This window comes from Hermetia illucens, chromosome 2, assembly GCF_905115235.1.
Source record: "Hermetia illucens chromosome 2, iHerIll2.2.curated.20191125, whole genome shotgun sequence".
In the NCBI taxonomy this organism is placed as follows: Eukaryota; Metazoa; Arthropoda; class Insecta; order Diptera; family Stratiomyidae; genus Hermetia; species Hermetia illucens.
Genome location: NC_051850.1, coordinates 138,835,223 through 138,859,486, shown reverse-complemented (window position 1 = coordinate 138,859,486; position 24,264 = coordinate 138,835,223). Strand labels below are relative to the sequence as shown.

At 41.7% G+C, this 24,264-nt stretch overlaps 2 protein-coding genes across 2 annotated transcripts in view; both read left to right on the top strand.

Annotated features, from left to right (window-relative positions):
* Positions 1–964: 964 nt before the first annotated feature.
* The window catches only part of LOC119648766 (autophagy-related protein 13 homolog), a 203,253-nt gene continuing 179,953 nt past the window's right edge, over positions 965–24,264 (top strand). Inside the window, exon 1 of the mRNA XM_038050595.1 lies at positions 965–1,274. Coding sequence (XP_037906523.1) covers positions 1,125–1,274 — 150 coding nt within the window. The 5' untranslated portion in view covers positions 965–1,124. The remainder of the gene's footprint in view (positions 1,275–24,264) is intronic.
* On the top strand, positions 20,444–21,170 carry LOC119648768. Its single transcript, XM_038050596.1, has 3 exons — positions 20,444–20,603; positions 20,659–20,783; positions 20,848–21,170. Exons 1-3 carry the CDS (start codon positions 20,533–20,535, stop codon positions 21,102–21,104), a joined length of 453 nt encoding a protein of 150 aa, XP_037906524.1. The 5' UTR covers positions 20,444–20,532; the 3' UTR covers positions 21,105–21,170.

Below are 24,264 nucleotides of genomic sequence, written 5' to 3'. Positions count from 1 at the left end.
AAGTGCGTTGCAGGCTATGCCATGCAATGAAACCCATTATCCCAGGATGGTCGACGAAAGGGTCATCCTAAATATACGGCAATAGCCTAAGTTGACTCATTTGCCGACTACGCTTGATGACCTTTCCTTACAGCGTGAATAAGAATTCGAAGGTTTCGGGACGTTGGTTGTTTCTCGCGGCGATCGCAAACTGGCACTGCAGCTGTTTGAATTAGGTTAGGTAGCCGAAATTCTGTATCAAAATGGTGGAACTATTATGGCGCCGGATAGTAAAAGCGGGTGAAGGCGACTTTCTGAAATTTCTCTTGCAAAATTTCGAAGGCAAGCACTTTCATTTCCTTCTATGCGTGACGAGAAAAAACGAGACGAAACTTTTTTTGATAAACTTCGCGTTATCCGATACCGAAAACGCAGCGTAGTACCAATGGTGCGCAATGAAACATTTTTTTTTATAGAAATATGATGAAACTATAAATAAAAATTATATGCTGCCAATTTATTTGCAACCGTTTATAGAATGAATACCATCGGGCAGACAATCACGAATTCATGTTTCCTTTTCCTTCGTTACTAGCGATAGTGCTTCCAGGAGAGACCAGAACTCGACAAAACACCAATAAGAAAAATTGATAATATCGCACCAGAGCACTTTAAATATTCGTCTTTAATTTTTGCTATCGCTAGTTGCCGGATACTAATTTATTTTTAAAAATTAATGATGATACACATTTTTTCAACAATTATTTCACATTTCCTAACTATGCCCTCAATACTACTGCTTTCAAATTTAAACATTTTCCCGGCTAAACATCAACTAGCACTCTTCTCTTTTTATTCTAGTACAATAATTTCGCAGAGTTTCAAATTAAACCTACTCCAAATATTATGCAATTTGAAGAAAAATCTATTCGTATCTCTTTCTTTCGCACATCTGCCAAATTTCAGCCATTTTGTCATTTACCAAGTGACTGTCAGACGTCAGATCGGTGCAAGGTTGCGATTTTGGTGTTTTCGCATTTCGCAAAACTTTCAATCGGAATTTTCGATAGTTATCGAGAGTGAAATCCTTCCGTTTCGGTATCGAGTGAAATTCCGTGTCGTTCGCGATCTTTTACGAGTGAAAAATGTCCGCTACGCGTTTTAGTGCTACTGAAAAAGACGTGGAGAAGTTTATAAAGTTTCTGGCATTGAAATCGGCTCAGGTCGTGGTGCAGAGTCGTCTTGGCGAGAAACTTCAAACTCATTGTAATCCGCAAGCATCGGGGAACGATTGGGTAAGTGTGTCGAATTTTGGCGAGAAGGAGAGGTTCCATTGCAGCAATATGGAATGTAATGCGTCGAGAAGATGGAAATTGGCCAGGCCAGTCATGCCATGTGGGCGTTGTACTGCAGTGCAGCGATGACAACCGAAAAAATCGATTCCTTGTTGATAAGTCTCTGACAGCTGGCAGATGGTCCGCCTACACCCGCTGCACTGCTTTGTTTACGCGGCTGCAAGTTCATTGATGATAACGATTCAGGCCGAATTATGCTACGCCGCAAGTCATTGTTCGGGCTGACGTTGGTTTCGCTTCTTTGTTGTCCCTGGAGCGGTTGCATCACAGACGTGGGGCCTTCTAAAATTAGTAGCAAAACTGCATGGCGACTCGACTAGCGGTTATTGATTATCGACTTGGTAACCTTGGCTCCGAGATGTTCTGTGGCCTTGACATCCGCACCTCCAGTTGCGAAAAGAGCAGACACGAGACTGCTTCCCCATATGTTGCGATAGCAACGTGCCATCGATTAGTCCTACGCCTTTCAGTCCTCTATTATTTTCAATTGTTCAATTGAATGGGAACCTGCCCATCTGCTTCACACATATAGAATTGACTTTAAGAAACATTGACACGAATCAAAGGTGAAATTTACTTGACAAAAAATTCAGATGCTTCTAAAGTGGAGTAGAAATATGGTTCAACGGATCCTAATTTCTTCAGTTTCTAGATTGTCTTTTTCCTCTTTTGTATCGCAAGGTTACATTGTCGATAACCGCTTAGTCAGCTACTCGTCTCGACATCCCGATCGTACTCATATTATTGATTTTCCTTTTGAATACTTTTTTCTTTTCCATGGATGGTCAGCTGGGACTACCTTCCTCTCGATGTAGCACGTGAAATTTTGCGTCATCATGTATCTCCCTGCTAGGATATTAGATTTTCCAGGATTATGCGTTGCCGCCTTGCTGAGACTGCTGGGAACACGTCCTTGAAGAGATCGTCAAGACTGGAGCGTCCGATTTCGATGGCGAGCCAGTGGACGTTCAATATTCCTTGGCGGACTGTTCAACACATGCTGTCAGAGAGATAGTGCTCCATCATCGCATTATGGAAGTCGTCTGTTTTAAATTTGTGGGAATTGAAGTACTATGCGTGTGCGAGTAGGTTTGGATATAAATGACGCGAAGACTGACGAATATCAAATTTCAGGGCAGCCCGCCTGCCCCATCGACCTATGGACCTGATTTCACTATTTAATTATTCTACTAAAATGCTAGGATCTTAAAAACCTAGTTTGGAGCCTTTAATTTTTCTGGGTTGGGCTCAACAAATCATATCATATTTGCAGAACCCTGACTTGATAAAATATTAAGCTCCGAGCTCCTCAAAGGTCCGGATTGCATTATGTAAATTCACTACAATTAAGTATTCCTTTCGCGCGAAACCCGTCGTCCTTTTCTCTGGCTCCTTTTGTGATTGTGTTGCTTTGCGTGTGTCCCCGTTCAATTCTGTTCCGGTCATTGTTTTCTGTGTGTACTTTCTCTGTGTTTGCTATCTACATATATGAAGAATTGTTTGAGAATTTGGCCGAACTTCTTCTTCATGCTCGTCTCTTTCCCCCTCTTTCTTCGCGTCGATTTGATCTCGCTCTTCCCTACAACACTAGTTTTTTCAATATTTATTTTCTTCTGCAATTCAATGCAACCAAGGACTCCCTGAAGCGTTATCTCTTTGCATTTTCCTGTACATTCTATCCCGACCATAAATTCGAAGCGAAACGCTGTGCGAAAATGAGCTAAGTTCAATTTCTGCAAAGCCAACTTCGACGCCCTCAATGTAGTTCGGTCGACTGGAATCACATATTAATGATTTTAATCTGTGATCAAGCTCCCTGTACTGTTTGCAATATCGTTTTCCGGTTCCGTATCCAGATACGACGCTTCTTCTGCCCTTTGTCTGTACTCTTATCTACTTTGGTTGGCTTTCACCTGATGCATGTACTATGGAAGATGTTTCTGTCCTGCAGAAATGCCACTCATCCTGATCATTTCAAGACTATACGTTCGCCTCGTGGAGCCAATGATGAAAAAGGCAGTTGAGCGATACTTGATAACCGTCGACGCTGCTCTAGCACGACAATTTGAAGGCGTCTTCGTCCAATACTTGAAATTATCCTAGCCTCATTCAACTTTTTCTAACTTGCTTGCCATTGATTTGGCTGGCTCCACTGGTAATTCTCCACAACAATCTAGTCTTCTCTGTTCTCCTTTTCTATCTGCAGAATCGCTTGCGGTTCCTCTTGACTCTCCTTGCTTGGTTTACTTTCCCAATTGATAAGCTTTGGTGGTGGTTTTACGTGAGTCCTCGCCGTGTCGGCATGACTCCATCCTCTTCTTAAGACACGGATTGATTCGGTGACAGCAATCAGAGCTTCGCTGTGACAAGCAACAACGGCAGAGTCTATACTGGGTGCATGGTTCATCTTCCATGCAGGCAAATGCAAGACCTACCTAAATGTCTACGATATTAAGGTATACGGCACCCGAGTTATAAGCGCTTGAGACCTGAAGGACACTGTCCGCAATGTGAACGCCTACGCGCCGTTATGCTCAAATGCGCTTCAACTTCTTCTAGGACTTCCCAAGACAGCCGGACTCCTCTTCTGCCGTTCCCCTGCATGGCGTAACCTCCAATTGTCATACTCAAGACGGGTCCCCTTCTTTGGAATCTTAACGATCATTCCGTTATTCCACTTTCTGCGAATGTGTTCGGATTCCCAATAATTCCGTGCGAGTGGAGGTAGCAAATCTGCAGAAACTGCAGGTGCAGTGATAAATAATTCTATGGGGAGACCTTCGAGACCAGCGGCTTTACTCCGTTTGTCAGTCGTGAACACCGACAGGACAGAGCCGAAAATAACCGCGCGGAGGGATCGACAGGGAAGAATTAGCCCCAAGTTGACTCTTTCACCTACACGACAAGCGGCCCCCGTCTTCCTTTCTTCTTCATATTTGCTTCGCATAGGCGGAACTTCACCGGAGGTGATACGGTTAAAAACCGTGGAGAAGTCTTTTTCTACCTCTTCAGTTACTCGTCTTCGTGGATACGGAGCTGTCCGTTAACCGCAAGATCTGCGACCACATGCAAGTTCTTTCGTGATGCAGTATACAGTACTGACATCATTGTGATTTACACAGTTCTGCAATAAGCCAGATCTTGTGATGTTCCTTCAGGTCGTCAGCAACGTCCTGAAGAATACTCTCAAAGAATTCCATGTTTGTTTTAAAAGGTGGGGGCTACCGAAACGTCAACAACGCCTCGGATACGAAATGACTATACGGCGCGAGGATCCAATTGGATTTGGAGCGCAGGACACAAGGCCAGTTGGGTTTCAGCTGATCGGCAACGAATATTTGATTAGATCGATCGTGTGCATAACAGATCATCATCTGGTGGTCACTTATCTTCGCTTGCCTGTTTCTCCTACAACTGCTCGCAGTGGCAGCGTGATACCGCAATTCAATATGATCGGTCTCCTTGATCCGGCTGACCAGTAATGCGAAAATTCCCTAGATGTGCAAGTCGCCCGAGAATATTGATGAGCCCTGGACCGCTATTAAAAGTGCTTTGGTGTTTGGGCTCAGATAAGGTTGTCACGTCTCAAAAAAATGTTTCAAGACCTTGCTGACTATGCAAACATGCAAGCGGATTGTTGGGCTCCGCTATCATGAAAAAGTAAAGTGCGCCGTGGCATAAAAAAATCTATTATTGCGCTGGTGAGGGGAGCAGAAGCTGCCGCATTACCAACGATTTCGCCATCGTATACTGCAACATGAACTACTTTGCTTTCGTTTGTTTCTTTCGATGGTTTTGTGGAGGACGTTAATGGCAGGTTTTCATCCACGATGATAAGAAGCCGAAGAGGTGGAGGTCAACAAGGCTCTGCCTCTTCTATAACAAAATCCGCATCGTCGAATTGGCGGAGAGGGGAGATAAATTTTTTTGCGATTGTTTGGCTCTTCAAGAGCCATGCTGCGGACTCACGGTAAAAAAATTTCTGGTTGGGGCTTCAATCCTGTTGGATTTACTCTGCATGGTTTTATCTTAAGATTGAACCTCCTTCTGTATTTAAAACAAATACGTGTCTGCACGCTAAATGTTGGCACCCTAACTGGAAAGACCGAGGAACTCACAAGAGCCCTTCGGAAAGGCGCATTGATATCTGCGCTCTGCAAGAAACTCGCCAAAAGCTGCGAAATTGATCGCGAACGCGATATGGTGTTGGTATTGTCATCTCAGAGGATTGCCATTAAAGAAGTCGGACTATTTGATGATCGGCTGACGAAGTTCACTATTATATCAGCTGATCGCACTATTTACTTCTTCATCGGGACGCACCACAGACAGGTCGACCTGATGTAGAGAAAAATGCCTTCTGGCAACTTTTCGATGAAAAGACTTGTCACGTGCCTGCTGATGACTATATCATCATTGCCGGCGACTTTAATGATCATGTGAGTGAAAAGGCAGACGGTAACAGGTGCCATGGGGGAAAGGGGTTTGAAGCGCGCAATGAGGGTGGCGAGCGTATAATCGATTTTGCGGACACCTATGACATTGCACTTATGAATACATGGTTCATCAAACGATTATCTCATCTTCCTATATTTTATAGTGGGAACAGTAAAAACGCAAATCGATTATATTCTCATAAGACGCCAACATTTTACCACTGTCACTGGTTGCAAAGCCGTTCCCTATGAGACCATCGAACCTCAACCTCGGCCGTTGATTCCCGTCCTGCGAATTAAGCCACGAATGAAAGAGCGTGAGGAACCCACTGGCCGGTGCGTAGTAAATGGTGGTGATTCCGTGAGAATAAAGAAGAAATGATTTCACTTACGCGATGAACAACCATTACGAATGTGGAAGAATCGTGGAACCAAATGAAAGATATGATCCATAAAGCGGCTTCTGCAATCTTCGGAATCACCAAGCCGGGTAAGCGGTACATTAACCGAGGTACTTGGCTTTGGAATGACGATGTTGAAATGAAGGTCCGTGAAAAGAAACGCCTCTACTAAAAATTTGTTGACGATAAAACATTGGCAAACTTATAAGAATGGCAATCGGGAAGCAAAGAAACCGATCGCTGTCACCCGAGCGGACCAATATAAAAATATTTACGATAAACAGGACACTCGGGATGGCGAGAGAGATATGTATTGACTTGCCAAAAGCCGTAACGAACGCACACAGGATATCGAACACGTCTATTGCGTTAATGACAAGAACGGTATTTTGCTTACCGACCGTGGAGTTGCGACAGATAGATGGCGAGAATATTTCGAGTAGATTTCAACTGAATCATTGCCGACATTTGGAGCAGTTCCACCTGTCAGCGGAACTGAAGTCGACGGAGCAATAAAACGAATGAAATCGGCTGTGGCTTAGTGAATTCTTTAAGCGGGATATTCAGGAAGGTAGGACGCTATTTGACTGACAAGAAAGTACTACTATTCCAATATGGAAAAAGAAAGGTAGTCTAGCAAAATGTTCAAATTACCATCCGATTCGGTTACCTTACCATACCATGAAAATTTTTGAATGCATTTTTGACAACCGTATTCGCGAAATCGTTGAAACAACCGTGAATCAAGCCGGATTTGTCAAAACCTGCGGAACTACTGACGCAATACACGCTGCGCGGTTACTCATGGAGAAACACCGTGAGAAGCATGGCCCCCTTTACATTGCATTTCTGGATCTAGAGAAAGCGTTTGATCGTGTGTGGTTATGAACACCGTCGTACGGGATATCCAATGTCCAGCGCCCTATACACTTCTTTATGCAGATGATGCTGATGATCTCGAGCAACTTGTGCAAAAATGGAATGATCGCCTCATGCAACACGGTCTCAGATTGAATCTGAGCAGAACTAAATTTTTGACGACCGATCCCCATGAAATAGGCACAATCACTGTCAGCGGCAGTGATCTGCCTGCCTGTCAACGCTATCAGCCAATGGAGAACTGCGTTACGAAATTGCTGTATGGTTCTGTGAACGGCGTCTTGCAGTAATGGAGACGAAGATGTTGCGTTGGACAAGTGGCGTGACACGTTTTGATTACATCCGAAATGAGGATATCCGCGATCGTTATGGGGTTTGCACCAATCGTGGAAAAATTGCAAGAGAGGCGTCTTCGATGGTATGGTCACGTAATTCGCGTCAACGAGAGTTCATTTGGTTTGAGCATCGAAGTCGATGGTAAACGACCCAAAGGCAGGTCGAAATAGCGGTGGTTTGATACGCTGGATGGGGATTTAAAAGCCCCGAGATTGCATCCAGACCAGGCATTTGATAGAGCCAAATAGCGAAATCGATCCCGACGAGCCTATCCAGCTTCTGAACGGGACAAAGGCTGAAGAAAAACAGCAAGTTTTATCTATGAGATATGAATTTCGTTGGAAATAGTACTAATTTAAATGAAGTGCTCAACTATTAATATTAATCGGGCGATGAAATTACAGAAGGTTCAAGGAACAGTAGTTGTTCCCTTCTTTAGTGTTTTTCATCTGGAAAAAGTTTTTGGTAGAATTAGGAATTTTAGGATATTTATTGAATATGATCTTCCGCGGAAGAGTGCTTTAAACGATAAATATATGACAGTTCCAAAGCGGCAACTTGAAAGACATTTTATTGGCGTTCACAGGTTGTTTTCCATCACAAAGCCACCATGATGGGTTTATTTCATGGACACTTTCTTGTTGATAAATTATTGTGAATTAGATATTTATGAATTGCAGTTGTTTTGAACTTTTATTGAAGCAATATTTTGTTTTTAATTGACCATAAAATAAATCCAAACTGTTGTCTTGTTAAAGCCTGTGTGAATGACACAAAACGGGATGTGTCATACGATAGGCGATTAAACTCCGCACCCTGTTTCGTGATTTCAATTTACCCAAAACTTATTGAAAATGTTAGGAGCGGATTCTTCCTTTTCGTATAGCATCCAATCGCTCGTTGCGCTGTTATTTTGGTACAATTGCATTTTAGAGGACACTTGCTACTATTTTTTTTATCCAAGCTACGTAAATGTTTATTGGGTGGTTTTAACATAAATTTAATAAATTTCACCTCCATGACTTTATTTTCTCACTAACCTCTTGCCATATTATAACTCCCCAGAAATCTGTGTTTAATTATTATTACTTTGAGCATTTGGCAACAAGCTCGACCTACATATATCACTTAAAAGCCCATTGCATCCCACATGGAAGCTGAGATTTAATTAACGCTTTAATTCGGACCATGAAAGCATAATTGCACCACTTAGCGATCAAAAGACATAAACGTTCGAATTCTGATATAATTGCCTAAAGCAGATCATGTTTTGAGGAATTTTAACGATCATGGAATATTTTTTCAAGAATAATCATTTGAAACGGAAATACCAGGTGGTCAGTTGGAGATACTACTTACCATATTAGATTTTTTGTTGAAATAAAAGCGCAAAGTAATTCAAGTCTTTACCACAGAGTTCAAGGAGTGAAGTAAATTAAGTTGAATGTCATTATTGTAATAGATAGTCTTTGATGCTAGATGAGACTTTGAAATTCTCTTAGTGGAAACAAAATTTGGATATCACTTAAATTCTGTATAAGTAAGAGCCGATTTCGGTGTTTATAAGCTGCTTAATACAAACTAAAAATGAAGAGAACTTTACGGTATTTTGTCTCAGAGATTTATATCGCGAAATCTTCCGAAGTTCTAACAATTTGAATCCTAGAACACAAAAAAAGACATTCGTTTAAATGCAGTCATTAACATATATTTGGCAAGCTTTAGTGATCACAATTCGGTATTGATAGATTCCTCCGGTCTTCTTCGTTAGCCAGTGTTCGGTTCAGAAGCGGGGTCCGTTTGTTTCGATCGAAGCGCCATTTTTCTCAGTGTAGGGCTGATCTGTGTGGGATCGAGAGCCTCACAAATCACCATCTAGCGCAGTAAGCCATTGTTCTTATTAGGTATATCAAAAGTACGCGGAACGGTATCTATTCGTGGATATTTGAACTACACATGGATCACATTTTAACATTCCATCTGTCATTAAAAAATTCTCAGAATTTCAACTTGATCTGGCAATTCTGTTTTTGTTTATAAGCCACTCTAAGTCAACATGTCAGTGAATTCTGCAACATTGAAAAACATCAAACATCGTGCAGTTATTAATTTTTATTATAAAAAAAGGTTTGAGGCCAATGGGGATTTTTGCCCAAATGGTAAATGTTTATGTCAATTTACTCCTTCGGAAGCAATGGTTTACAACTGGGCTGTTATTTAAAAGAGGTCGTACACACATCGAAGACGATACACGAGCAGGATGCCCAACAATTGCATGAAATTCAGAAAACATAAGACAAATACAGGATATCGTTTTGGAAAATCGTCGAGCGGCACAGAAAAAATTAGTAGAGGTCGTAGCGATCTCAGCAGGCAGTGTAAGCCATACCTTAAGTGAAATTTCGGGTTTCAGAAAGCTATACGCCAAATGGGTGCTGCACTCTTTAACAATGCTTGCCTGAAAGAGGGCACTTTCCCTGCTGTGATGATCCACAAAGGAAAAGGCGACCCATATTTGTCGTCTTCATACCGCTCACTATGTATGCTTGACACTGCTGGAGATTCGTCTCTTCGGCAGTTTGATTTTAGAGCAGGAAGATCTACAGTTGATGCTGTAATGTAAGTCGTGGATGTGGCCCATCCCATCCAATTCCGTAGTTTTCCTATTTTTAATATGTTGATCTCCTGCAGTTACTTCTTAGTAATATCAGGGATCGAAAAGGCGTGCTGTTGAGCCGTTGATTGAAGTCCACGTGAATACGAAAAAACGGATTATACTTATTTTTAACAAGACCTGTGAGCACATCACTTTAGGTGGGTTTCGAGCACTACAAATCCGTAGGGCTTCGTATTATATGAATTATATGTTGCATCCCTGTTCGCTTTTTAGTGTAGCCTTCTTAAGATTACTTCGATGATTCCAGTGTTCTTCTTCCAGCTCCTGATGTTCCGGTTCCCATCTTGTTCTTTGGTAAAGTCTCTTCGCTGGCGGACACGACAGTTCCGAATTTTGCAGTACAAACGCCATCGAGGCATTGAGGCGGCGCATGCGTAAAATCTTGGCTGACATAGCTGACTCAAAATTTACAAAATTTGTTTATATGCGACATCAAGCTTTAATGTTTAATTTGGCAATGTGGGTGCAGGAGTATGCTGACTGGTCAGAGCGATCACTTAGGCTATTCATGTTCATTTCGCTCTGAATGTGTGGGATACTATTTGAGCCTTTATCATTGGGGTTGTAAGAAGTATACGTATACTCATCTAACTGTTGCATTGATGTCTTCCACTGTCTACTCACTACGCCAAAAAAACGGAATTGGTAGAGCAGAGAAGCACAACAAGGGCACTCCTCAATTAAGCTCGGAAGTCTGATTCAGCTTTAGGCTGAGATCAGCATAAGATGAAGGAAAACTCTGGAAAAAACCATAATCTCTACTAACCGATCATAATGGAGACATTAATAGATTAGCTTGCTCGAGGTGAGCTCGAAATTAAAGCGGGCCCTTATCAAAGAATAAAGTCAGAAGGCAAACCCTGCCTAAGATAGAGCGATGGCGTAGGCCAGGACGCCAGACAGCTTTTAGGGATATCGAATTGGTGGACCTCGGCGTAAAACCGGGATGTCTGGAGTTCTTTATTAAGGTAGGTCTAGACCGGATACTGGTTGTTGCTGCGTTGATGATGATGAAAGGCTAAGTAGGAAAAGGAATACAACTTCGGCGTATTAATGGACATCGAAAGTGACTTCAATTATGCCTTTCCTTGGTTTTCTGTTCCTTGTTATGGTTCTTAAAGGATACAAAGGTCTTTGTGCAAGTGTGGGCGGTCTAGCAATGATAATTATCGGCTTTATGGACATTTAATAGTATGTAATCATTTGAGCGTAACTGTGGATAATCAGTTGGCACTCCCATATCAGGCTAACGAAAAATGCTAGGAAAACTGGACTAGTTGTATTCATTAGGAACGTCAGGTCAGTTACCTCTGAACAGCCCGTAGACAATTGGCAGACAAATCGTGTATGAGGTCGGGCTGACCTGTAAGTTCCGACTGTACAGCCGGTTCGATTGAAAAACTATTCGGCCATTCGGTCGGCCTCAAATCGGTACATGTGGAGATTATATTGATATACGTCTCAACGCTTTTCATTGTCAGGTACACGCGGTACCGATAGGCGTGTCGGATCGTGTATGGCTTTAGATGGGCCAGCATTACTCTACCCATCTATTCGGGTAGAAATTCAGCTGTTTAGTCAATCAAGTATTTAGAAGTCCATCTCAACTCCAAGCAACCTGGAAGCACCTTAACTAGCAACAATTTCAGAAATTCAGTAAGTTGCTCCGGTGCTCTAGGATTGCAGTAGGTAAGACCTAGGGGCTTCAACCGTAATCGATTAATTTTTGCCACAATAAGTTTACTGGATGCACACATAATAAAGTGTAATCCATTTTGATGCATGCATACATCGCCTGATGACCAAATGATGAGGCTGAATTTTCCTAATAGCACGAAGCTATTAGCACAGATCCAAAGAATCAGTTGCCCAAGTATTATTGGGGCGATGAGAACTACTCTGGCCGTCGCCATCCCATTTATTTTGGGGTTAAATGCAAAGCAGCTAACGATGCATTTAGGATTGACTCCATTGGTGCCTGGGATGACGACCAATGTTTCAAACATGACATGACATGTTAATTTTTGGGAAATACGTCAGGTGACTGATACCAGTTGATCATATGGTTTCCAGTCATATTTTTGTCCTAATCAACAAAAACGAAGAGTGGTTGACAAATGGCCATGACTCTTTTTGGATTAAAAACAGAATCATTCACCGACGGGTCAGTCATGAAAGATTGATTTATTGTCGTTTCGTATCGTGTCCATGATGTTAATATCATCGTTTTGTGACGTTTTGTGGGATTCCTGATTTCATGCCCTTGTTTCAGTAGACTATAATCCATACGTTGAGCTGAATACTGATTCATTCGAAAGTTACTCACTTTTTGAGACCGATTAGTCTCCGGGATTAGTCCGTAATATTACTGCATCTTCAACCTATTTCTTAGCGAATGAAAAGGACGAAACTTAAGGCCAGTCAAGCAACCATTGCCTAAGTACCAGAAGAAAAGACAACTTATTTTCAACCTATTTCTTCCTCTTCAGTTCTATGAAACGTGCTTTTCCTGTAGTAACATTTGGAGGACGCTGGTGTCAAGAATGGTCTAATAACTCATTTCGACGAAATCTATCAAAATGGATCGGTTGACAGGAACTAGCTATCAGCTCTATGGTCCCATGGCTTTCCCATACTGAAGTGATAATTCCATCATCTTGAGACCACAATTGTCACTTCTTGAATTTAAAAACAAGATGACGCATCGAATTTTACTTACGCAGTGAGGTTATAGCCGCCATCATCAGTGACCTTGCTGGAATCTGAATTCTTGCATCACAGTTCCATGATATCATTTCTTTGATGGTTGATTCATAATAACTCGCTAAAGGCTAATCTGCAATCTTGATGTTGCCTGATGACATAATTTAAAAAAAAATAATCTTTTGCAAACATAATTTGAGGAAAAAATCTTCTGTGGTTGATCAAATATTTATTAACATCTTTAAAACCCAATTTGCATGCAGGCAAGAAGCAAACATGTCTGCTTGGTTATCGCTAATCCATGCATATTGCAGTTGCGTTGACGGCAATGATTCCGTGCCTGTCGCTGGAGTGATACATATACCGACGATAACATTCTGAAGTGTTCCGTGTAATGTCACGCCTAGATTTTCCAGTTCCAGCTAGGAATCTAGTTAGTTGGAAGTCGATATTGTTCCGATATCGTTTTCAATGTAATTCTTGGAAAGTTCATAGCTCCCTCGTTCGCTTGAAAGCGCAAATCTTCTCAATGCATTGAATTCCATTCACATTCCGAAGTCCATGTGAAGTGGCCAAGGGCTTAGCTGAAGCGGAACATGCTTCGGGAGCTAGTCGAGCGCTTATTATGCACGCTAATGTTAATGGTAGAAGCAGTAATGGCAGTTGGGTCCTCAACCACTTGAGGCTGATGGTTGTGCAAGAGTCAGCCGGCCGCAGACGGATAATAGTTGGCAATATTGACTTCATGGAAGTAATGGATAATATTTTCAAAAGGCCACTGTCAGACAAAATCTAGATAAACATAATTGTATTTGGTCGTTTGTTGAATTCTTTTGAAGTTCTTTCGAATTTTTTATTCTAGTTTGTAGAAGTTGGGAAAACCAAACAGCAAATTGTTAATAAGATCCCCGCGGGGCAATGCATTTCCTCCAGTTGAGATTTGAATCTTATCGGAAGGAGTGTTTTGTACATCTGTAAAGAGCAATAAATAGATATGTATATATCTATTAATAGATTCGATCTCCAATAGAAAGATTGAATTTGATTCTAAGTTTGCGCTTAAAGTGCTCACAAAAGAACACTTCGTGGAGGGACCAATGAAAAAGAACTTCCGCCAAAGAAATCATTTGCTTTGGTTACTATATATAACAAAATAAGCAATAAAATTTATTGAAAATTCTTTGCAACAAAGTAAATATGGGACCACGTTTCCAATATGATTCCCCGCTGCGTGGTGGCCAATATGGTCCTGTGCTGGCAACCTTAAATTATTTTGTCTTTTATATGCTTTCGTTTCATCTTTCTGTAGATTTTGTCAGCGGTAGGTCTTAACTCTATGCCACGTTTTGTTCTTGTGGGTCGCTCCAGACATCGTTTATCTGCAGCGTTTTTCTCTTCGTCAAATCATTCATTCCTTTTGCGCCGATGTTCATATCCGATGGTTTTTTCTGCAACTGTGTTGTTTGGAACTTTTAGCTGATTCCACTTCACTTCAATGCTAGCGCCCTCCTGATGGGGAATAAGCGTCAGCAAGATTTGTTCCTCTAACGCTCCAACATGTTTCGATACCATTTCTTCGTTCTGGAGCTTTTCAATATCGATCCTGACAACTGAGGCGAGCCTACTACTATTTGCTATCCGGCATCGATATCTTCCCATGACAACATAGTGGCGTACGTCAAGAATGCTAGATGCAGCTCATTTTTCAATAAGGACGTGATCAATGTGATTGGACGTCCTTCCTTCTGGCAAGCCCTTTGCTTTTTTGTAGATCTTCCAATAAGGACAACCAATCGATAGAATTGCTTGCTTCCGTTCTTATGAGGTATATCTTGAGGGCTATGGTCGCCGGTAGTTACACCATCTTCACGTTGAATCGGCGAGTACTATCCTCACGTTGTTTGAGAGAAATTTATTAAATTCTCATTCAAGGCGACGACGAAGGGCGAGTTGTATCCTTTATTTAGCAGTCCTTGTTCGCTCCGTTGGAGCAAGTGGCAGGATTCTTTTTTTTTTCGCGGGCGGACGAGTGGCGCAGGATCGATAGAGGGGCTATTGGAAACGTTGGAAGGATCATCGTCGAATCGGTCGTTGAAGAGAGCAGGTCGTTTGTATTGTGAACCCTGTCGAAACGCCTTGACACGGAAAATCATGGAACGTTTACTGGAGCATGGGGTTAGACTCACGTCATGGTTAAGGAGGAATACAGTGATGGTGTCATGGGTAGATCGGGTATTTTTGTATGGTAAAAACTGTTCGAAAGGATAGAGAAAGAGTGGAAGACGACGACCGCTCTGGGTACCCTTCGACAAGCAAAACCGACGAATTTACTGATCTGTGATCGTATAATGAGCATCAGCATCATTGATGATTTGAACATTCTTCAAACCCAAGCATTTGAGATCGTGACAGAAAATTTAGCCATAAGGAAAGTTAGTGCCGAGTGTTGTCAGACGAGCAAAAGGCCAACCCAAAAGCGATCTTTCAGTATTTTTTTCATAATGTGAATAACGATCCCGACTTTGTTTACTTGACCCGCCAGACTTTTTTCTATTCCGAAAGATAAAATCAGCTTTCAAAGAGAGAAGATCACAGCTCAAGGCGGTGCATCAGGCTGTGATGAAGTAGCTAAACACCATTCCGGTGCATCCAGGCATTCCTGGAGGTGTACGAAAACTGGAAACCTCGTTTGACGTTGGAGCGAAATTCCCGTAGACGACAAAAGTTATACTATGACTCGCTGCTTAATAATTTCCTTTCCTGGATGACCAAACCATCTATTTTGTACTTTTCGACTTGTTCGATGATTGCTCTAATAGCACCAGTTCAGAACAGGAAACACGCGTTCTGGGTCCCAAACTCGTTGTCCTTTTTCGGCTGCCCTAGTCGTCGTTTCTTCCAATTCGATTCGAAGTTCAATTTCTGCTTCAAAAACAAAAGTATTCTGTGAGCAGGTTGTACAACTCCCAATATTTAGGGGCAGTCGGATCTTTCTGCTTACGGCGCAGGGCGTAGAAAGAAATACACGCCAGTTGTGATGACCGCTTGAATTTTTTCATCCACATTCTGAACATGCTTGCAAAAAATAGGAAAGTCGAAACGAAAAGGACAAAACTTAAGACCAGTCCAGCAACAATTGCCTAAGAACCGGAAGAAGAGACAACTTATTTTAGTTAAGCGAGATCCATTCTCACAACGAAAGAAGCAGAGCCTACAAGGGCACTGAAACTTAGCCACCTATAAAAAAACAGGGCCTAAACGATAATTCTAAATCATAGATTCGTCGAAGTTTTCAACCGGATGTCCAGGAGACATGTTTATATAGCGTTGATGGATGGGGATTCTAATATAGTGAAATTCCGATAATTCGTACATTGATTATTCTTATTTACGGCTAATACGTACAAATTTGTCTGTCCCCAGAGTTAATTTTCTACATTTTACACTCCCGATACTTGGTAATCCCGATATTTCGCACCAATTCGCCAGTCTCTTGACTATACGAATTATCGGTATTCTACTGTAGTTGCAAACTGTTACCAGAGCTGTGCAATAGTGTTGAGTCCAAGCGGTTGGAAATCGTGACTGACTGCATCGCATGCGAAAACCTACTCCTCCTTCTCAGTTTATACGTCATTAAGATCTATGGTGGTTAGAAGAACGTAAAGCTCAAGCTAGTCCCAGCTGATGATGGGATTCCCAGTGGACCTCTTGCTCGCATCTAGTGACCAAGGGTTCACATTGACAGGTACGTTTGCCCAACATTTGCACCTCCCCAAATTTCGTCCTTCTGATTTCTATACATGGCTGGGTTGCGATAAAGAAAAAAGAATTCCAAAAGAATAATTTGCCTTTCTTACTAATAAACAGAGAGGGCCTGGAGTCATTGGAAAACGGTATGAAATACGGCGTGGTATTAAAAATGGAAAAATTTTCCGGTCCCTGGAACCCTACGACGATCTACAGCCCTGGAAGTGCGTCTTGACTAACTTGCTGGTCTCAGGAAGAAAAACCTCGATGGCGCCCTAATGCAAAAGCCCTGAGTTAAAGGCTTGACTATAAAAGTCCTCTAATAAAGGCTGTCCAATTTATTCTATAATCAAAAAGTTATAGATCGGGATAGGTGGAAAAAACATATGAACACATTTTCCGTGTTTTAGTTAAGATTCCAGCGATTTAACCGTAGTTAAACTGGAGTTGATGCGACTTTTAGGGTAGAGACCCGCAGAATATTTTTCTGTGGCCTTTGCTCCGTTCTTAAGCAGAGTCGGCTTGTTGTGATCGGCTGCGCCATTTTGTTCTATCAAAGGCCTGATTTGGATGAAGTCGTGAGCCTTTCAAATCCCCATCTAGCGTATGAAGCCATCGTTATTTCGGCCGATCTTTTTGGTCCCTTAACATCGATTCAGATGTTCTGACCAATCTTGGTAAGTGCATTTTCGTTAGTGCGAACTACGTGATCATACCATTGAAGACGCCTTTTATTTTTTAACGACATTGGATGCATTTTCTTGGTCGGCCTGTCGCGAGACCTGTCACCAAGAGAAATCAGGTAGGCTTTAACATAATGGAATAACTTCAACTATATTGTATTTATCTTTTTCCCTGATCTCGGCATTAGGGTAGAAAATGAAGCTCTGTATAATCTGTGAAAGATAATTGTCGAAGCCTTCAATATGTACTACAAACTTAAATGCTAGCGAATATCTAGGGTTATTAGGATTGTCAAGAAACGGTCCTGGTTGGAGCATCAACGAGAAGACTCCAGTAAAAGAATTAGCAATCCGGCCTTCATTCAAGACCGTAACGGTACACTAACTAGGAGGCAATGTGGTCAGCGTTGCGCTCGCCCGAGATTATTACCCTGATTTGACTCAGGTAGTCATTCACAGCTGAGTCGACTGGTGTCCGACGTGAAATCACGATACAAATTCCACTGCCACCAGTGAGATTTGAACCGCGACCTTCCGTACGACAGCCTTGCGCTCTAACCACTCAGCTATCCGGACAAAGTCCTCAATGTAAGGCTGATTAGGGAATATTTCTTCTTTCAATTCAGCACGTCTGCCCCAAAGTTATACAGAAGCTGCTCTTCAGATAATGAATTGAACATTTGAAGGGATGGTCTACCAAAAGTAGCACAGGTTATCTGCTTTTCTGGATATAGAAGGATCATCTAACAATTAGAATAGGGTTGGACGGTTGTCTTACAATAGGAACCAGAGTATTTAATTCAGATTTGGGAGTTAGCCACTTAACCAGAACCCTTAGCAGAGAAATACCCTCTACCGCCTTCTTCGACATTCTGGCTAATAGTCAGGGATAAGGTCTTAAGGATGCTAAAAACGTGTGCGGTGAGAGGTATTCCACAGGAAGTTTTTCTTAAAGAAGAACGAACGGAGGGAAGGGCAAGACAATCACAGTTACGGGAAGATGACCAGATCACAGAACAATACTCGAGGGTATTCCTCACGAGGAAATTGAAGAGAGCTAGTGAGAGTTGGATGGAGTCAAAATCGGAGGAGGTGGGAAGTATAAAGCAATGGGTGTCGAAGCGTAGCTTATTGTCGAAAGTAATTCCGAGGTGTTGGGTGGAATTTAGATATGATAGGGATTGTGCTTTAAGAGAGCAGGAGAAGGAAGTGGGTGAGGATTTAAGCGAGTAGCACATAGATTGACATTTTCTGACGTTTTTAAGTAATCCAATTAAGTAATTATGATTACTTATTATTTTTATTGAAATATTTAAGCGAACTCAATGCGAATTTTATACAGCAAACTCAACGCGAATTCTATACAGTAAACTCAACTCAAATTCTATTTTCAAAAAGGACTTCCATATTCTTTAGCAATTTTCAACTTAATAATTAAATTCAGTGACAGGTCTGAAAAACATAATTACTGCGATCTTCCACTCCCTTGGTGTGCCACGCAAAGTGGATAGATCCGCGCCATCTATTCGCTCGCAACATTCGAAATAAATTTCGAATGCTGCGAATCCTGCCGCGCCACAATATTTAAGCGAACTCAATGCGAATTTTATACAGCAAACTCAACGCGAATTCTATACAGTAAACTCAACTCAAATTCTATTTTCAAAAAGGACTTCCATATTCTTTAGCAATTTTCAACTTAATAATTAAATTCAGTGACAGGTCTGAAAAACATAATTACTGCGATCTTCCACTCCCTTGGTGTGCCACGCAAAGTGGATAGATCCGCGCCATCTATTCGCTCGCAACATTCGAAATAAATTTCGAATGCTGCGAATCCTGCCGCGCCACAGTTTAACGCTAAACCGTTAGCATAGCACAAACGAACCAAAATGTCTAGCTTAGATTGAAGGGAAACATAGTCCATCGGGGACGATATAGCAGAAAACAGCTTAAGATCGTCGGCATAGAGCAAACATAGACAAGTAAGGAGGGGGGGTTGATAAAAGATAAAAATAATGAAGGACTCAGAATAGATCCCTGTGGGACCCCAAAAGAGGGAGAGAAGAAACGGGATGTGCAGCCATCAAAAGAGACGCCTGTGAAAGATGCAGCCCCACAAAAACTTCTGCCGTGCTCTAAAGGAGAGTTTTGAAAGAAATAACAGAAGCAAAATGGAATAGGAGTTGTATGAGATGCTTCATGAACCTGAGGCTTCCAGGACAATCACGCTGCAAAAGTTGTAATCGGTCCGCCACGTAAACATAGTCTACTCAAAAATATATTTGAAGGATAATAAGCGGTTCCATTCGTTCAAATTTAGGAACTGAAATATGCAATCAGAGGATCGGATTGGTTGCAAGAGAAATATTCTGAAGATCAAGCATCTTTTTAAAATTCACTGTAGAGCACCCATGTGGTGACTAATTAGAGGAAATCCTATGAAGAAGGGGGAAGATAGCGCTTTGCTATAGTCAGAAAATAGTTAGAAGTCCCATATACTGAAGGAAGATATTCTAATTATAGATAGCTCAAATTATCTTGTAATATATTATAGTGATTTCACGAGCTAGGGGTGATTTAGTAGGTAGATATCCTGCACCAGTTGAAGGCTTGTGGATCTATGAGGTACTTGGAAACAAATAGTGACACTGCTTACTACTTTTCTTCGAATGAATAAAATCTATTTTAAAGATGATTTTGTGAATTTTCTTTTAAGAAATGCATCTGTTGATACGAATTGAGATCTACGACTTAATTTTGAAACAAACTGGAACTCATTCGAAATTTGAGGAAAAAGCACTACAACGCGACATCACAACCATCATTTCGCGAATATACCAAAGTACTGTTCAATCGGAATCATTCTTGCCCTGCTAAATTTAGACTCGTCCTTGACATGATACAAAATAGATTAATAGAATTTACCCTCTAACACTTTGAATAGTCTTAACCTTCACCTGAATATCTTTATATACATTCATCAGATAAACAAAAAGATATTTTTTATTACTGCAATTCAATTTTCAAGAATGAGAATATTCTCGCTGTCATTCTTTATCTAAATAAAGGCACGAAAAGCTTCCTATCTAATCTTTAATTTCTAAGCAAACAGAAGAAGTGAAAAAAGATGTCTTTTTATTTAATTATACTCGTTTTATATTATCCATAATAGTTATGGTATATAAACCCTTAGTTCTTAAAGTATTACCCTACTTGACTTCAAAAGAGCTGGCGCAATATCATTTCTATAAAATGAAAGTCATTAACAAGTCTAAGTCAGTTTTGTGGTAACTTCATACAACCTAGAGTGCTCCTTACTGCAAATACACGATGAACATCTGGTTCACTGCAATACTCTTCGCTAGTTTCTCCCTAGCGCTATCTCTTCCAACCACTGATTTGTAAGGTTCATTTCTAACATTGTTGCATCCGTATTAAATCCACTTTCCTTACTAGAAAAGAGGATATAGATAATCCTGAAAACGCTATCCAAGCTGAGGATGCAATGGAATTAACGCCTGATGCTGATTCTCCTATTGAGCCTGGTTTAAGGTCGTTCCGTAGGAGAGGTAAAGGTAAAGGTAAGACACACATTCGATTACAACAGCGGATTGAATTGGACGAATTAGGACCATATTATTGTAGAAAGGAAAAAAAATAAACCCGGCGCAGCAGAAGTCATAGTTGATCAGGTAAACGATCCACAGCACTCCCAGGGTGTGGATTATGCTCCAGTTGCCGCACCTTATGCAAGGCCTTATCGAGCAGATGATGACTCTCCCGAGGATTATTACGAGGAAGAGTCATATGAAGACTACAGTTACGAAGATTATTATGGACCCCCCTTGCCACAAGAACAACCAGTCATGTTAGTTGAAGAACCCATTGCCGCTCCCCAGTGAGTCGCCTTGTAAAAGGACGCGTTGAGGTGTTATTTTGTTTTTCAATAAAAACAGTTCTGAAAGATATGGAACTCCTTTCATTGTCCTGACTCCTTTCCTAACTTAGCGATACTTGAACTAGTTTACAATTCAAGCGCTTCTTTTTTATATCCCAAGTACCTTGAACTTTACTTTCTGGAGTTATTTCAAAGATTTTCCTTGCATTTTTCGCAGGAAATATACTTCACGTTCTATAAATTTTCCAGCGAAATTTTCTGATTCGATGTAAGGTTTATTACTTGGAGTCATCAAAAGAATGCGCATTGCACAATGATAAAACTTATATACAATGCAACAATGCAATAATAATGCATTCATTGTTGTCCACATTCCACAGTGTGACAGTGCTGGAGCGCGTTGAAATTGCAGTAGTTGGCGACCGGTGGTATGTGCATGAAACGATATCAAAAAGCTGATTCATTTCATTTTCATTCGGGTCGTTGGAGATAGACTTTGAATCGAGCTTTTAATGTCACCTCCTGTTTCAGTTATTTCAATTTATATTGCGAAAGATCTACATGAACTGCATTGAACTCTACATTCATGCATCAGATAACTTCTGGTTGCAATTCCTGCAATTTGAATCATATGAAAAGTAACTTTTTCTAAGGAATTTTGTGGGAAAGTTGGGTAGTTAAAAAGTTATGAATTTAATGATAATACAAGCATAGTTTCAGTGTTGTATTTTAACTCATGTACATATACTGCGCTGGATGTTTCATTAGCATTCCTTCCTCCAGGTTTTAGCAGCTTGTCATGTACAACCCTTTTCATATCCCACTAAATACAAAGTCTCGCTTTGACCTCAGTCGTCTCTGACTCCGCTCGCCAGTACGACACCGTAATTATTTCAAATTATTCCGCCATTATTGGCTATTACCTTCTCGCCCCTGTGAGTTGGGGCTTAAGGATACATTCAAAGTCTTCCCTGCTTGTCATAAGAGGCGACTAAAAGGAATAGAAATTTGTGGGCTGGTAACCTATAAACTTTGAAATTTTATTGCTACCGAAACGTCAACAACGCTTCACATAGGAACTGATTTCACGGCAATGACCTTTGACTATCGAAAACAGATCATGATTAGCTTCTGGAATATGCGCACGCTCTTCGACAACGGTAGCGAATGCTGGTTTTCCCCATCTTGAGTAAGATAGTGGGACTCTGGAGGGTACTCCTCCCCCTCTTGTGGTAATATGATTTTGCACTCTGGAAGGCAAGTGGCAAGAGACGCGAATCTGTTGTCGAATGGTTTCTGACTGCTACCGCAAGGCGCGCTCTAGCTGACTTCTAACTGCAAAATTCTCATCCAGATTAAGGAGATTTCCGATATAGTGGAGTAGTATGCTTTCTACGAGCAATTAAACATAGTTAGGGGAGGTTTAATAAAGATGACATTGGTTTTGGGGCACCAAGCCTAAGATCAGTTGGTTTTCAACTGACCGACGCCATATAAGCAATCAGATAAAGGGGCGGACCTGAAGCGATCAGAAGTAGATTTAGGAGTTGTCTTCTGGATCTTTGTAACAAGAGAGGCACTGAAATCGGTCTTGGAACGGATCACCATCTGATGGTCGATTACATTCGGTTGCGTCCGTCACTTTTCGAAGGGTTGGGGAGCTGCAACTCCCTAAGTTCGACATCGATCGCTTGCATGACCCAGCTGTCGCTCGACAGTGGGAAAGCTATCTTGCTGATCGGACGGCAGACGGATGAAAATATCAGTGCGCATTGGGCTGCCATCAAGAGTGCTCTTTTCTTCGGTGCTATGCAAGTTGTTAGCCACGGGTCGAATCGTGAAAAGGGATCAATTAACGGGTTGAAGCTTCCGATGATCGCTGCCAATGACGGCGGGCGTGACGCTCTCGAACTGTGACACCGAGCGAAATCCCGAGTAATTCAGCGTAGTGTAAGCCGTGACAAAAGAGAATCTGCTATTGTGCTGATCAGGCGAAGCGAAAGATGCCGCAGATCGCAATGATTTCCGAAGTGTATACCGCATCACGAAAGATCTTGCATGTGGTTCCAAATCTTCCGATATTCCTGTGAAGGACGCCAATGTTCGACTTCTCATTCACGATGAAGAACAACTCAAGAGGTGGAAAGAGCAATTCACCATCCGGTGAGGTTCCTCCCCATGTGGATCAAATGACGGATATAGACTGTTCCTCCAAGCAGAAGAAAAATCACTTCGGCTTGGCGGTGTTCTCGCATGGTTGTTTATCGCTGCACCTGCAGTTACTGCATATCTGCGGCTTTCATTCGTACGGAAATCTTGGGAATCCGAGACCTTTCCCAGAGGATGAAAGAAAGGGATCCCAAAGAAGAGGAGCCGTTTTGAGTTTGACAATTGGAGGGGTATCTGCGTGTTGTGTGCCGTCGTAAAGACAATATAGCTTGAAAGTTTGATCGACAGAGGGTGGGCTGGTTTCCGCTCCGGATTCTCCTGCATTGGCCCTACGCTTCACTGCACCTGTTCTTCATCGATTTCGAGAAAGCTTTCGATAGCGTGAATAGGAAGTGTATCTGGAGTGAGTTACGAAGAAGGGGCATTCCGAAGAAACTAAAAGTTATTATCAGAGCGACATATGATGGCGCAAAATGTCATGTGCTGCACCGAGTTAAAATCTCGTAGGATTTGAGGACCAAAGTGGATTCCGCCAGGGTTGCATCCTATCACCGATATTTTTTCTTCTTGTCATCGATGACGTTCTTTATGCTGCCTTGTCCGGCGGACGTGGAGGACTTCAATGGACGATGACATCCTCAAACACCTCGATTACACTGATGACATCTGACATTACCTGACCAAATGGCTCTGGATTTGGAAAAAGAAGCAAGGAAAGTTGGACTGAAGATAAACACCAACAAAACCAAGATTCTCATTCTGACGAGTCATTGCAGTAATGGGCAGAGCATCGAAGGGTGGTTTCTACCGATGGTGGCTCCGAACTAGATGTTGCCTGGCGCATTAAAGGCGCAAGATTCGCTCTCGATGCCCTGTCTAAAATTTTGGAATGTATCTATCTTAACACCAGGTTCAAGTTGAGACTGTTCTGTGCTAGTGTTCTTTCTGTGTTGCTATATGGGATTAGCACATGGAAAGTTACCTCCACTGTTACT

Excerpts from the sequence above, each read along its gene's own strand:
- LOC119648768 (XM_038050596.1), top strand. The coding sequence starts at position 20,533 with ATGAACATCTGGTTCACTGCAATACTCTTCGCTAGTTTCTCCCTAGCG. Across the intron at positions 20,604-20,658 it reads TCTCTTCCAACCACTGATTT|AAAAGAGGATATAGATAATC; the intron begins GTAAGGTTCATT and ends TTTCCTTACTAG. Across the intron at positions 20,784-20,847 it reads TAGGAGAGGTAAAGGTAAAG|AAAGGAAAAAAAATAAACCC; the intron begins GTAAGACACACA and ends ATATTATTGTAG.